At 45.9% G+C, this 15,653-nt stretch overlaps 1 protein-coding gene across 1 annotated transcript in view; it reads left to right on the top strand.

The window, feature by feature from the left end:
- Positions 1-15,653, top strand: part of col4a5 (collagen, type IV, alpha 5 (Alport syndrome)) — a 260,823-nt gene that overhangs the window by 111,268 nt on the left and 133,902 nt on the right. The window contains exons 4-12 of the mRNA XM_078547577.1: positions 93-182; positions 2,353-2,397; positions 4,065-4,109; positions 5,239-5,301; positions 5,394-5,447; positions 10,771-10,797; positions 10,900-10,980; positions 14,984-15,046; positions 15,589-15,615. Of these exons, the coding sequence (XP_078403703.1) occupies positions 93-182; positions 2,353-2,397; positions 4,065-4,109; positions 5,239-5,301; positions 5,394-5,447; positions 10,771-10,797; positions 10,900-10,980; positions 14,984-15,046; positions 15,589-15,615 (495 nt within the window). The remainder of the gene's footprint in view (positions 1-92; positions 183-2,352; positions 2,398-4,064; positions 4,110-5,238; positions 5,302-5,393; positions 5,448-10,770; positions 10,798-10,899; positions 10,981-14,983; positions 15,047-15,588; positions 15,616-15,653) is intronic.

Genomic DNA, 15,653 nt, shown 5'->3' with positions numbered 1-15,653 from the left:
CGTGCGTTTCAGATTTCATCGTAAAACCGCTAAAGTCTGGTGTTTGATGTTTTTTATGGTGAGTTATTTATTTTTTTTACTGCCTCTTACAGGGTGCAAGAGGCCTGCCGGGATTGGAAGGTCACATTGGTTTGCCTGGTTTCCCAGGACCAGAGGGGCCACCTGGACCAAGGGGTATAAAGGTAGGGGGAAGAAATAAACTGTCGCGCTCTCGGCATTGCCAGGCAGCCCTGGAGGAACTGACAGCGCCAAATCCTTTCAACCAAGCTCAAATTTCCAACTGGGGCCAGTTTTACCAACACACGGTTTGATGGACTCCAACCCGTGTGTTTTGCGCAGTGAGTGGACCCAAACTGGAAAATCTCTGGGTGGTGAAAGCAGATTGAGTCGTAACTTTCAGAAGGACAAGCGGTGGGGAGAGGTTTACAGGATTGCAGGGGAAAGAGCAGGAGAGTGGAACCAATTGGGTAGCGCGACTAAAGAGTACCACCGACAAGATGGGCCGAATAGCCTCCTCCTGTGCCGTACAATTTTAGGGAGGGGGAAATCGGGGAGTTTCTTCTCAATTTGGATGTCACTAAAGATTTGATTCTGGCACTGACTGGCCTGGAACTTCAGATCTTTTGGAAACGATTAAACCCACGATGCCCCGAAGTCTTCCTCAGACCGTGTTCTGCTGTTTATTGCTTTCAAGCAAGACTTCTCTACCTGTTCACTGAATTTATTGTATAGCAGATAGAATTGCACTTTGATTCTTCAAATTACCTTTCCCACCATCACCAACGTGAAAAGCTTTCCCGAGATTCCGGCCTTCCCTCGTTTTATTGGTTTCCATGGAAATGGTCCCAGGCGCGCCCAGCTGCTGCTGCCACAATGGAGTTGCCTCATGGGGAGGCCCCAGTGGGATCACGAATGGCAAAATCTCATTGAGGCGTCCATGGGTCTCGCCTGCAGCTCGCGAGTCGGAGAGGGACCCTCGCCGCCTCTTTTCAGGAAGGCCCGCTGGACCACAAAGCCAGCCAGGCCGTGGCGAAGCGAGGGGCAGACCTTCCCCTGGAGTCAAGACTCCGGTGGGGGGGGGTGGAAATCTCGCCCACCGAGGGCCGCCAGCCAATCAGAAGCTGGCATCTCTTGTGCTGGGGAGGGCCATTGTTGCTGCAGGATAAACATCGACTGGAGCCCCAGGATCGCGGAGCGACCCAGGCCGCAGGTGAGTGGTGTGGTGGGGGGAGGGGCTCTGCAGGGCAGGGATCGCAGGGAAAAGAGTGTGGGGGGGTGGGGGTCGGCAGCAAGGGCGAGGGAGGGGTGGAGGGTCACTCTCGGCGTGCACCCCAATTCCCAAAGTGACTCCCTCGATCAGGCGCCGAGTGCTTTTGATTGAGGGACCCCCACCCCTCCCCCGGAGGTTGCACAGTTTTACCTGTCGTGCACGCTGCCTGGCAACAAGCCTATCAGGCACTGGGCTAATACCAGCGGGGACTCAGTGCCCGATCGAGGGCTGGGATTTCAGGAAGTTGTGGGGCGGGGCTGTTTGGTGGGTGCTGAAAGCCACTCCCCAGCTAAAAACCCTCCTACACCCCCCCACCCCTCCCAGCAACCCCTACTCCACGTGAAACACTGCCTCCCCCCCCCCACCCCCGCAACGTTGCTTACCCGTTGCCTGGGTCGTCCCTGGAACTCGGGTAGGTGCCTATCCTGCACCGGCCACCATCTCCCCTGTGGCACTGCCAAGCAGAGGAGCTGCCAGCCTCTGGCAAGGCTTCCGTCCGGGGGGGTGGGGGGTTCTTGATTCCAGGGGAAGGCCTTCCGTTTGCCTGTCCGCTTGTGGTGTAGCCGGCCTTCCTGAAAAGAGGCAACGCGGGTCTCTCACCGGCTCTGTAGCCGCCAAGCGAGACCCCCCCCCTGAGGCCTCAACAAAACTCCACTCTGAAGGTCAACGAGTGCACGAGTTTGACCTTTGACATGACCAAATGATGATCTCTGAGGAGGGAAAGGCTGTTGTGATTTTTGTTTTTAAAGTATGTTATCCCTGGCACTTGCCTTCATATTGAACTGACATCTTACAGTTTCCCACCATCTCCTGAAGGGATGGACTGATGTTTGTTTCCACAGGTCTTGGCAGCCTTTGGCATCCCAACCCATTCAGCAGCCATTCTTCATCAGAGAGCCCAGGTAGTGAGTGTCAGCGGGCTGCTGGGCCCAGGTGTATGGTGTCTGCAGGCTGCTGGCCTTCACAGCTAAGCTTGATCCCTGCCCTTCATAAACCTGGATCAACCAAAGGCATGAGACATGTCATGGCTTCAGTCTATGGGGCAAAAGGTGTTCTAATTATCTCTCTGTTTTTTCTCTCAGGGCGACACTGGACCACCTGGGTTTCTAGGACCTAAAGGAATAAGGGTAAGTGATTGAGGCCCGGTAGAGGGCTCTCCTCCAACTGGTGCCGAAATTAAACACTTGGACATTAAAACTCATCTCAGCAACACAATAGTGGGCGGTAACTCACTGGTCGGCAGTTACACATTCCATTCAGTACACAACTGTACGTCAGGTGGGATGTGCTACAACAATACCAGCCGTTGCGCGCTGGCAAATCTCTACCCTGTTATATTTGTGCGTAAACACTCTGCTGTGCTCGAATGAGCCAGCGCAAACCTTTCAAGTGGGAATTGTTTATAAATCTGTGTGATGTGGAGCTCTGCTTGCAGTAATCATGCAACACCTCCACTTTAGGCAACGTGTAAATTCGCTGTTACAATTGATGCACTTGTCAACGTGACAAAGATTTTGAAATGGGCTGCAGGACTTGCCAATTGCCTGTTGGGCTGTTGTACTACTCCACATTATCTGTAACTGGCATCAACCTGACCACCCAGCGTGTTTCATTGACATTAGTAACCCTGTCCTGCCTCAAATGGATACAGCAACAGGCACAGAAAATGTGATTGACCACAGGGAAACTAGAACAGCCAGGAGCGTGAAGGCATCTTTATGAAGCGTTTTCTAATGAAATAACACTAAGAGCTGTTTTCAGTGCCTGTTAGTCATGGCTGGATGAAACATTGGTTTGTGCTCACCCAGATTGAATTCTTCACTTCAGTTGACCTGTTGGGCAGAGACCAGGAGTTGGTGCCTCTCTGACCTCCAGGGGGAGTTGAAACATTGCAATTCAGTTACAGTATATTGGGAGAGTGTCTCTGCTCCGCTCTATCTGATGAGTGGGAGAATGGAAGGTCAGTGTGATGATACAGGGGTCAATGTCCTGAAGGGAGAGCATTGACTTTGACATTTGCAAAGCTTGTGAAGTTCTGGTATGTTCTGAATGTCTGACTAAGCACTCTGCTTTCCCACATATGGATGGTGTGTACACAGGGCCAGGCTTTTGGTAAATGGGTTGCTGTTTTCTCTGACATACCCTCTTTGTGAATGTGCTGTTGTATCCTTTGAGTTGTCCTTTAGTGATTGATTAGTGTGATCTTGCGATTTCCCCCTTGGTGAAAATTTGGTGTGAGGTGAGAGTGCCCCCCTGTGAGAACAGTCGATGAATGTCTGGATTGAGTAGATGTGGTGCCCCACTTGTGAATTCCAATCACCGTGGAGGGGATTTGTAAACATGTTGAAAACTGGGCTCGTTTTCCATCAGGAATCTGACTGAGATATTTAAAAAAACTACTGCGGATGCTGGAAATCCAAAACAAAAACAGAATTACCTGGAAAAACTCAGCAGGTCTGGCAGCATCAGCGGAGAAGAAAAGACGGGTCATGAGGACTCGAACCGTCAACTCTTTTCTTCTCCGCCGATGCTGCCAGACCTGCTGAGTTTTTCCAGGTAATTCTGTTTTTGTTTAGGAATCTGACTGAGTTTGCGGCTAATCCACATTGGCAATGATGTCCCTACGGAAGTGGAGAACATATCCTTATCTGACCAAAAGGAATGTTGCACTTTCTAACCAAGTGACCAGGTTGTGATTTGCTGTCTCTTCATTAGCCATGAGGCTATAGGTTATCAAAGTGGTGCTGGTATATTTTTGCCCTGTTAACTTCATCTTTGTTTCATGGTTCGACAGGGGCCTCCAGGTCTTCCCGGCTTTCCCGGAACCCATGGTGTTCCAGTAAGTATTAATCGTCTCAGCATCGTACTTCAGCAACCTTTTTTTTTTGGAAATTTCTGCTACGTGTAATGGTGTGCTTTTCACTTAACCGAGAAAAAAGGATGTTTATTATTTTTCATAAAATTAAACTTGAAGTTACCCACATCAGAAAAATGAACAGGGCAGAGCAATGATTTACTCATAACCACCCCCAAACCCTCTGACCTTTCATTTCTATGCCCCCTAATCTCCAAGTGCTCTTTTATTTTGTTCCCTCCGTGTTGAATTTGAAACTCATTGCACAAGTTGGACCTCATGTTTCCTGGGACCTCTGATTGACTTTCAGTTTTCCCTCTCCACTGCTATCTTCAGGCTTTTTAACCGCAGACTAGGCCTGCCCTCATCAGTGCTGGTTCACGTATTCCTCTGCTGACTCTATTCGACCAAGGCGCAGGGCAGATGTGGGCCTGGGGGCCTTCATCTAAGTTTCTGGTGGGGATTACGGGACTAACAGCAACAGGAAACCAAGACCGCGGGCTACATATATCCCGCCACCCTTCTGTATTCCAAAGGGCTGGCATCTGTAAATTTGCTCTCTGCGTTTGTAATGGCAAATTTGGCCCCCTTATCCTAGTAGCAGAGTTGTAGAGCCATTTTATTTGTGCCTGTTCTTTTTTTGTGTACTGAGTCACTCAGTGTCAGAAGGCTGCTCTATTGAAAGGCAGCTCAGCCAATTCTCTCCTTGCCAAACAATCGCACGTGCACACACACCAGGACAAACCACGTATATCAAAACTGTGGAAGCCCCACACACACACTGCATGTATGAAATGAGCCATTGGGTCTTTGTTTTAGTTATAAAATATAACTTTATTCAAAGTTGGGTGAGCCTGCCACACACACACACACACACCACCCCCCATCTGGGTGTCCTCGATCCTCCACATGTGTCCATGACCCTTGACCTGTGTGATCCAGTTAACAATGTTCAGTTCCTTGCCATGTTTCCCTCTCCCCCAGTGCAAAACAAACATTGAATAAAACATGTTATAGGCTTGTATGAAAATGTACCCTTTTCCTCTTTTACATCCCCTCGTTTTTTTGTGTACTGAAGTTATATTATTTGTTTACTTTCCATTTTATCTTACAGGGGTTACCAGGTCAAGATGGACCTCCAGGTCCTCCAGGCATCCCAGGTTGCAATGGAACGAAAGTATGCTCTTCTTCAAGTGGTTTTATTCCTTTTTAATTTTTTTATCCTTAAGTATCTTCAAATGTTGATGAGTACGTGTTTTTGTCACACAGGGAGAACGAGGATATCCAGGTGGTTCCGGCTTTCCTGGGTCCCAGGGTCGACCGGTAAGTGAACCCAAACATAATCAACACTGTTAGAATAAGATAACTGCCTGTGGACTCTGTGCTGTTTGTTTGTTTTCTTACATTAATCTGGTGGCTATTGGTCGTCATGGCTTCAATCCTGTTTATCTCAGACTGTAGGGAGTATTTATCTGATAAAGCGAGTTCATCAAAACCTTCAAAGAGCTGAGAGAGAGATACCGAAAACCTCTACTTGGTTCCCTTTAATCGCCCCTGTTTCAGTGGAAGAAACTTATTTGTCAAGCCTCCCTTTAACCATTTATATTCTAGTGAATATTCCCTCTGCCTTTTCCATGGCTGTAGGCCTCAGCGGCCTACATCTGTGGCTCTTCCCCCATTTCCAGGTGTTGCACTTTGCCAGGTGATGGGCCTAAGCTGGGAAACATTTGACCAATTTAAATCCAGGCAGGTACAAGTTACCTTTGGGTGTACTTTGGGGAGGTGATGGGTGTAGTGATATTGTCGCTAGATTAGTATTCCAGTGACCCAGGGTAATACTCTGATGACCCAGATTTGAATCCCACTAAGGCAGATGGTGGAATTTGAATTCAATAAAAAAATCTGGAATTAAAAGTTTAATGATGACCATTGTCGTAAAAAAAAAAACCCCATCTGGTTCACTAATGTCCTTTAGGGAAGGAAATCTGCTGTCCTTACCTGGTCTGGCCTACATGTGACTCCAGACCCACAGGAATGTGGTTGACTCTTAAATGCCCACTGAACTAGGGATGGGTAATAAATGCTGGCCTGGCCAGTGATGCCCACATCCCATGAATGAATAATAAAAAAAAACTTTGCCTGTCGAGCACTCAGCTGGTTTGGGGGTAGGGAGAGGAAACTCAGCCCCATTTCCCAGCTTGACGGGCTGTATACTTTACTCCTGCTCCTATTTCTCTTGTTCTTATCTGCTATCTATATGCCCACTTCACCAAACAGTGTCTTGCTCCAACCTGACTTTGACCTGTGTCCTACTCTGGTATCATCACCAAACATTAGTGTTATTCTTCTTTGGCCTCTTGTCAAAGTCACTTATAGAGGGAGAAACAGTAGAGTTTCCAGTGCCAATCATTTGGGATGCACCACGAACCACATCCGACCAGTCAGAAAAACATGCATTTACCTCCTTAATGCATTTTAGATTTTGCCTCTGTGCACCTGGGGTGTGTGAGCAATGGGCCCACAATATAAGCAGCTTTTGGTATTGATCAAACAGAATGACAGAGAATGATTCTACAATTTGTCTAATTTGGGGCTGAGTTTACAACACTTCTTTGAACCTCAGGGCTGGATTTTCCAGTCCGGCCAGCAGCGGGCATCATCACGGGAGGGACGGGAAAATTTGGAGAGTGGCCAAAAGTCAAATTTTGCTCACCAGATTTTCCTGTCCCGCTGCTGTGGGTCTTCCACTGTCCATTAATGTGAAGCATCGCTTCAGGGACGCAGAGAGAGTGAAACAACAATTTTATCAACACATAACTATATTTCATCAGGGAAGTTACTTAGTTACTCCAAATGATTGCCTCATGATAATGACTGGTGTGCTTTGGAAGGTGGCCTGGTACTGATATTCTATAAGGGGGAGAAAGTCATATTTTAACAGTGGTCTGTTTCTCCATCAGTTGAAATTACTCCACTACTGCAGCCACTGTTCATCACCTCAGTGTTACACAGATAGTGCCCCCTCCAGACAGAAATCAGGTTTGTAAGGACAGAATCTACAACTGTACAGCTGGGCAAGTTTCCCAGCTTACTGGCATGCGGTGACCTTATGTCAACGCTGGGAACAGAGCTGGAGTCAAATTAAGTTAATTCGGTGGAAGCAGCTGGAAATAGGGCTCCTGTCCACCCACCTCAACCAGGGTATGAAGGCCTATATAAAGGATGAATAAGTGTGTGGCTCAATGCAACACTCATGTTCTGTGTGCCTGACTGTCCACCGCTTAAAGTGATGAAACTCCTAAATACAACTTAGTTTTGTTTTTACCTATTTTGTGGCAATCAGACTTCTTTCTTTCTTTGATATATTTCCTGTCACTCTGAGTAATAAATCAGACATGACTAACGTTTCCCATGTCTCAGTCAAATCAGTCACTAGGACATGTACCAGGGCAGCCTCAGTGACACTTTGACTATTTGCGCCTTGCCTGGGGTCTCTACCTGCTGCTTCTCCTAGGACTGTGATCAGTAACTCCACACCAAGAAGGATTGCAAGGTCCAAACCATTATCCTGACAAACTATTGGCCTGCTTTATATTGTCCCAATGCATTACTCTGTTTATTTCAAAGTATTTACAGCTTGTGGATCCACAGTTGGTTTCACCACCCATGAGCCACTTAGGGAAGAAAATCAGCCAGGCTCTGAGGAAGATTAGGGAAAGTAGTCACGAGTGGGAGTGGTCTACAGACCCCCTAACAGTAACCATAATGTAGGACAAAGTATACAAGTAGAAATACTGGGTGCTTGTGATGGGTGATTTTAATCTACATATAAAATGAAAATATCAGACTAGCAGTTGTAGCCTGGATGAGGAGTTCATAGAATACTTTCGAGAGAGTTTTTTTTAGAGCAGCACATTCTGGAACCAACCAGAGAGCAGGTTATATTAGACTTGGTATTGTGCAATGTGACAGGATTAATTAATGACCTCAGAGTGAAGGCATCCCTAGGTAGCAGCGACCACAATATGATTAAATTTTACATCCAATTTGAAATGGTGAAGAGTGGGTCTAAGACTAGTATTTTAAATTTAAAGAAGGACAATTATGTGGGTATGAAAGCTGAGCTAGCTGAAGTGAACTGGGATACTAGGCTGGGAGATAGATCAATAGAGAATCAGTAGATCAATAGACATTTAAGGGGATATTTCAGAATACTCAGAATAACTATATTCCTACTGTAAAGAAAAATTCTAAGGGGAGGACCCACCATCCGTGGTTAACTAAAGAAGTTAAGGAAAGCATCAAACTTAAGGAAAAAGCGTATAACTGCACAAAGATGAGTGTCAGGTCAGATGATTGGCCGGGATACAAAGAACAGCAGAGAATGACTAAAATGTTAATCAGGAGAAAGAAATTAGAGTGTGAGAAGAAGCTAGCTAGAAATTTAAAACCAGTCAGCAAGAATTTTTACAGGAATTTAAACAGGAAAAGAGTAGGTAAGGTGAGCGTTGGCCCTCTAATGAGTGAGAATGGGGCGTTAATAGTAGATAATAAGGAAATGGTGAATGAAATGAGCAAATATTTTGCTTCTGCCTTCACTATAGAGGATACAAAAAACATTCCAGTAATAGCTGTAAATCAGGAGGTGGAGAGGAGGGTGAAATTACAGTCACGAGGCAAACTGATGGAGCTGCGGGCTGACAAGTCTCCGGGTCCAGATGGACTACATCCTAGGGTCTTGAAAGAGGTGGCTAATGAGGTGTTGGTGTTAATTTTCCAAAATTTGCTAGATTCTGGAAAGGTTCCATCAGACTGGAAAGTAACAAATATAACCTCTCTGTTCAAGAAGGGAGGGAGGCAGATGGCAGGAAACTATATACCAGTTAGCTTGACGTCTGTTGTGGGAAAGGTGTTAGAATCGATTATTGAGGAGGTTATAACTGGGCACTCCGAAAAGCTCAAGGTAATCAGGAAGAGTCAGCATGGTTTTGTGAAAGGAAAATTGTGTTTAACTAATTTACTGGAGTTCTTTGAAGGAGTAACATGCACTGTGCATAAGGGGGAGCCTGTAGACGTGCTGTACTTGAATTTCCAGAAGTGTTATTCGATAAAGTGCCACACCAAAGGTTATTATGGAAAATAAAAGCGCATGCTGTGGTTGGCAACATATTCGCATGGATAGAAGATTGGCTGGCTGGTAGAAAACAGAGAGTATGCTTATATGGGTCTTTGTCTGATTGGCAGGATGTGACTAATGGAGTCCCCCAGGAGTCTGTGCTGGGGCCTCAACTTTATACAATTTACATCAATGACTTAGCTGAGGGAAATGAAGGCATGGTAGCTAAATTTGCAGATGACACATGGATAGGTAGGAAAGTATGTTGTGAAGAGGACATAAGGAGGTTGAAGATAGATATAGATAGGTTGAATGAATGGGCAAAACCCTGGCAGATGGAGTATAATGTAGGAAAATGTGAAGTTGTTCACTTTGGCAGGAAGAATAAAAAGCAGAGTATTACTTAAATGGAGAACAACTGCAGAATTCCAAGGTGTAGAGGGATCTAGGTGTCCTGGTGCATGAGTCACAAAAACTTAGTATGCAGGTACAGCAAGCGATTAAGAAGACAAATGGAATGCTATCCTTTATTACAAGAGGGATTGAATATAGAAGTAAGGATCTTATGCTTCAGTTATACAGGACATTGGTGAGACCACATCTCGAATATTGTGTGCAGTTTTGGTCTCCTAATTTAAGGAAGGATGTAAATGCATTGGTGGTGGTTCAGAGGAGGTTTACTGGATTGATACCTGGAACGAGCGGGTTGTCTTAAGAAGAGAGGTCAGACAGACCGGGTTTGTTTCCACTGGGGCTTAGAAGAGTGAGGGGTGACCTGATTGAAGGATATAAGATCCTGAATGGTCTTGAGATGGTGGACGTGGAAAAATTGAGTCCTGAACTAGGGGGCACCGTTTTAAAATTAGGGGTTGCCCTTTCAGGACAGAGATGAGGAGAATAGGAGATAGATTCTTAGGCAAGGGAATCAAATGTTTTCAGAGGTAGACGAGAAAGTGGAATTCAAAACAGATCAGCCATGATCGTATTGAATGGTGGACAGGCTCGAGGGGCCAAATGGCTTACTTCTCCTATTTCATATGTTGGTAAGTATGTGTATGGTGTAGGTATGTGTATATTTGTGTGTGTCTGAGTATGTGTATTTGATTGTGGGTATGTGTGGCTGTGTGGGTATGTGTAGATGGTGTGGGTGTAGGTATGTGAATATGTGTGTGGATGTATATGTGTGTGGATGTGTCTGTGTGGGTGCATGTGTGTGGGTGTGTCTTTGTGTGTGGCGTGTGTGTATGGTTGTGTGGATGTGTGTGGGTACGTATACATGTGTGTTTGTGTGTACCTGTTAATCCATATCCACTGCAGCAAGTCAGTGTCTGCCGCAAAGAAGGGATGAAAGTTGGGAGGGAAAGAAAGCTCAATAAAGACAAAATGGCCGAGTATTGTTTGCAAAAATCAGTGAAACTCAAGTACCAAGAAAATACCTGTTGTGTATAAAATGCTACAGCAATTGAGGGAAAAACTGTCTTTGAGTCAAGATCACTTTTATATTCTATGAATATGTTTCTACTTTTGCAGGGTCCTCCTGGGCTTCCAGGCAGCAAGGTAGGGTCTAAAAACATTGAATTGTACATGTATTTCTTGTTTGTACATAAAATTCAAATTAATGTGAACCACTTTTCCCTATTTCTCCTCCTCCTGCATTAGGGTGACCCAGGTGAGGTGTTGTCATCGTATTTGTCAGGGCAGAAAGGAGATCCAGGACTGCCCGGTCTCCCTGGAGTGCCAGTAAGTAGCAGAGTCACTTGCCTTTGTTCTCTCGAATGGGTTGCAAGTGCCTTTTAATGACTGTTTTGGTGTGCTTAAGTGGCCATGTATGTGATCAATGGGTGTGTGATTGATCTCTAGGGCAGGATCTTCCGGTCAGCGAGTTGGGGGACATGACCCGCTTGCCGACGCGTACAATGACACGGGATGACGTTGGGCAGAACTCCTGATGTCACCCCGCCTCATTTCCATTTTCAGGTCGGCGGGGGCGCAGCCGAGTCAGCTGTGCGCCCACCGACCTGTCAACGGCCTATTGAGGCCACTGAAAAACTAATTAAAGCCATTAATGGACCAACCTTAAGGTTGGACGGGCAGGCCGGGAGCCCTGGAGAGCTTTGGAAAAAGCATGAAACCTCATCCGCAGGCCTTTAAATTTAAATTTTTAAAGAAAAGTTTCAATAAAACTGATGGACATGGCAGGGAAACTTTTTAAACATGTTTATTAAACGTTTTAAATAGGAGCTTATCTCTCTGAGGCAGCACTTTGCCTCAGGGAGATATGTGCACTCTTCCGCGCGCATGCGTGAAAGAGCGCACTCCCGGCTGAGGGACTCCCCCCGCCCGCACAGGGAGCGCATGGCGTTTCCTGGCGGACGTCACGCTGGGCGGGCCTTAATTGGCCCGCCCACGTAAAATGGCGGCGCGCCCCCGATCGGAGGCGCGCCCGCCCGTGCCCACTCCCGCATTGAGGGGGGGAATTTCCCCTAGTGTGTTATGAGTCAGAACATCACCGCAAATATAACTCTTAAAAGTGAAGCTATTAAAGAAAAGATTGATTTAGAAGGGATTTCTCCCATTCAGGCCAACAGTTTTACTATTGTAGTTGATCTCTCGTGGAGGCAGACATGTTGTAAATGTTGTATTTGGAGTGATGAAGGTGTTTGAAGGCATGTTAAAATACCATCGCTGTCAGTGCGGAGATGATCTATAGAGCAGGCCTCGGCTGTTGGAGGGAGCTGTTGAATAAAAAATAGTTGCCTGTTAAAACTCTTATAATTTAGCACCACTTGTCCGTGGGTAAAATGGGACTTCTATTTGATTTGTCTGTGTAATTTAGGGGAGGTGGTGGTTTAGTGGTAATTTTGCTGGGCTAGTAATCTAGAGGCCCAGGCTAATGCTTTGAGGACATGAGTTCACGTCTCACCCGTGGAAGCAGGTGGAATTTAAATTCAATTCAGTTTTTAAAAATCTGGAATATAAAGCTAGTGTCAGTAATAGTAACCGTAAAACTATCATCAATTGTCATTAAAAACCTATCTGGTTCACTGATGTCCCTTACCGAAGGAAATCTGCCATGCATACCTGGTCTGGCCTACATGTGACTCTGGACCCACAGCAATGTGGTTGACTCTTAACTGTTCTCAAGGGATGGGCAACAGATACCGGCCTTGCTGGTGACGCCCATGTCCCATGAACAAATAATTTTTAAAAATTATGCATCCACGTACGGGCTTGTCTCTGTCGCATGTGTACTGTTTGGTTCACTTGGACAGGAATGATGTGAAGGAGGCAGCCTTGGTGTCTGGCCTGGCTAAGCCTTTGGAGTTTTAAAATATAACTAGGATTTGCTCTGAAACCCAAAGCAGAGAGAGAGAGAAAAGAAATATGTAGGAAAAACCGATAGCTGGAAATCTGAGGTAATGAACTGAAAATGGAAAAACTCAGGAGGCCTGGCAGCATCTGTAGTGAGAGAAACAGAGTTAGTGTATCAATCTTTTATCCGATTGAAAGATAAAACAGGTTATCATTTCAGGATGGAGACCTTTTGACAGGGGAAAAAAATTCCTCGTCGGTTTGCAACCGTTAGCTGCAGTCAGGGAGCAAAAACTGTCGTGTATATTGCCAAAAAAAAGAGACATTTTTTGTCGAAGCTTTTCAGCTTGCACTCATCAGGACAATTTGCAAGAAAATACCAATGTCAGGGGAAACAACGATGCTTGGCTGTTAACTGTCAGTCACAATCAACTGGCGCATTCTCCATGGCAATACCTCTACCAATCACAGTCCACTTGCCAACCGATCAGCACTCTCTTCTCCGACAGTATAAATGTGTTGTTTCCCTGACATTGGTATTTTCTTGCAAATTGTCCTGATGAGTGCAAAATGAAAAGCTTTGACAAAAAATGTCTCTTTTTTCAGCAATACCCAAGTGCTGTACTAGCAAACGACTATTTGTCATGTATACCTTGCACTGAAGGGAGTCTTGCTGTGCATGTGACTTGTACAATCAATTCTGCACTTTTTTCCATCATTCATGTGATGTTGGCATTGCTGGCTGGGCATTTTTTGCCCATCCCTAATTGCCCTGAAGAAGGTGGTGGTGAGCTGCCTTCTTGAACCGCTGCATGCCATGTGGGGTAGGTACATCCACAGTGCTGTTAGGGAGGGAGTTCCAGGATTTTGACTCAGCGACAGTGAAGGAACGGCGATATATTTCCAAGACAGGATGGTGAATGGCTTGGAAGGGAACTTCTAGGTGGTGGCGTTCCCATGCGTCTGCTGCCCTTGTCCTCCTGGATGATAGCGGTTGTGGGTTTGGAAGGTGCTGTCTAAAGAGCCTTGGTGAGTTCCTGCAGTGCACCCTGTAGATGGTACACACTGCTGCCAATGTGCGCCGGTGGTGGAGGGAGTGAATGCTTGTGGATGTGGTGCCAATGAAGCGGGCTGCTTTGTCCTGGATGGTGTCAAGCTTTGAGTGCACTCATCCAGGCAAGTGGAGAGTATTCCATCACACTCCTGACTTGTGCCTTGTAGCTGGTCAGGAGGTGAGTTATTCACCATATGATTCCTAGCCTCTGATATAACATACATTGAATATGCACCAGGTCTGTATTTCTCTGTGCAGCCACTGTGGAGCCACCATACAACAGAAACATCTTTCTCTTTCATGGCAGCAGAAGGTGCTGCTCTGAGGTTGAGAGAAGTGGGCAATTGTTAGCCTACTAGCTCAGCAGAGACCAAACACAGAGACCAAGCAATTAAAATCACCCAGGAGATTTACTTATCGATGACCCACTCCCTTTCTGCAGTCTTCAGTTTTAACCTTCTCTTGTGAGCAGATGAGAGTGTCACCTATGGAAACCACAGAGTACTTTAAATACACAAATGAAGCTCTCATAACCTCTGCTGCTTTTTTAACCAGCGTTCTAAGTAGGGAAGCTTTTGTACCAACCTAGCGAGGGTAGGAGTTGAGGACAGAGGAGCCTCAAAGAGGACGTATTTAATTTTTTTCCACTTTTCTTGGGTCAGGATGAACACCCTTCTTTAAAATCTTGAGGCCATCCCAAAACCCCTTCCTTCAGGACCTGCCTGAGTTCCAAGGACCACTCATCCAGTCCCTGCCAACAGCCACCTGTCCCAATATTCTACTCCTCACTATGGGCCTCATGCTGCCCAGACAGAGAAGGTTTGCAACTTGCTCATACTTTGTCCACCAGACATCTCCACTCGGAGTTAAAATGGGGATTTAAAAGCACTTTGGTATTTTCCTCTGGCAAATATTTCCAGGAAATTGGTAAGTGCACGGCATTTACTGTCTCTGAATCTAGACATTGGATTGTCTCCATTCTATTAACAAGTCAAATTGATCCTGCTGAAGGACTGCCGAGGTTAGTATTGGACTTTCTCATATCCTCTGTTGATCCTCAGGACATGCCTCACCTGTTACCTGAATTTCGTCTGCATCCATTCATAGGCCCATATCAGCCGCTGCTCCATGCTGATTCCTTCTTCCTTCTGTTCCTTCCCATTGTTTATAATGTTGCTAAAACCAGAAAAAAATCTTTCCCAGTTGTTGAGGTAATCGAGAAGCAGTGTTACTCTGTGTTGGAGCTGTAGTAAGGCTGACTCATGAGTGTTTGATGTCGACACTGGCAAGATGAACTTGTACAGTCTGTTGAATTAATGTTTCAATTGATGAATATAAGATGTAAGCACAAAGCTAACCAATGTCTGTCTTTCACAGGGCCCCCAAGGCACATTGGGAACACCAGGTGCACCTGGCTCAGCTGGTCCTCCAGGTCAGCCGGTAGGTAAAGTTGGGACAAGGTTAGGTGTTACTGACTGTCGCTATCCTCAACCCTCCCCTACCCCAGTGAACACGCCCTGCAGCACTGGTGATTGATGACATTTATTTCAACCATAGCTACAGTAGGAAGGATCCCCTCTCCTCACTTTAGACTGATCTCTTTTGGACTTGTACTTGTCAGCAAATATTAAACACGCACAGTGGTGCTGTAGAATTGCAGTGAAAGTAATTGCGAGAATTGGGGGTTCTGATGGGACAAATTCGGGACTCCTTCTGTGCCCAAGGTAGTTGACACTTTTACGTCACAAGTTCCAGGATTAGCAAAGATGGAGATATCTGCAGCCAGCATTTAAGAGGGTAGAGAGCTTGTAGGAGTAGCTGCGGCATGGGAAGATTTGGCAAATAAACAATATAATAAACAATCCTTGCTGAACTGAGGAGGGGTTTGGTTGCTTGGAGGACTAAATTCTCTTTATCGGAATGGCTTTTATGATCTTACCTGGTTAAAATCATTTACTGTGAAATGGCTTTATTTTTTCCAGGGTGCTCCCGGTCTACCTGGACCAAAGGTAAGATCACAGAAGGAAAGTAGACATTTTGTTAAATT

Source organism: Cetorhinus maximus, chromosome 8, assembly GCF_964194155.1.
Source record: "Cetorhinus maximus chromosome 8, sCetMax3.hap1.1, whole genome shotgun sequence".
Lineage (NCBI taxonomy): Eukaryota > Metazoa > Chordata > Chondrichthyes > Lamniformes > Cetorhinidae > Cetorhinus > Cetorhinus maximus.
Note: the sequence above shows the minus strand (reverse complement) of the source record. Positions and strands in the feature narration are given on the sequence as shown.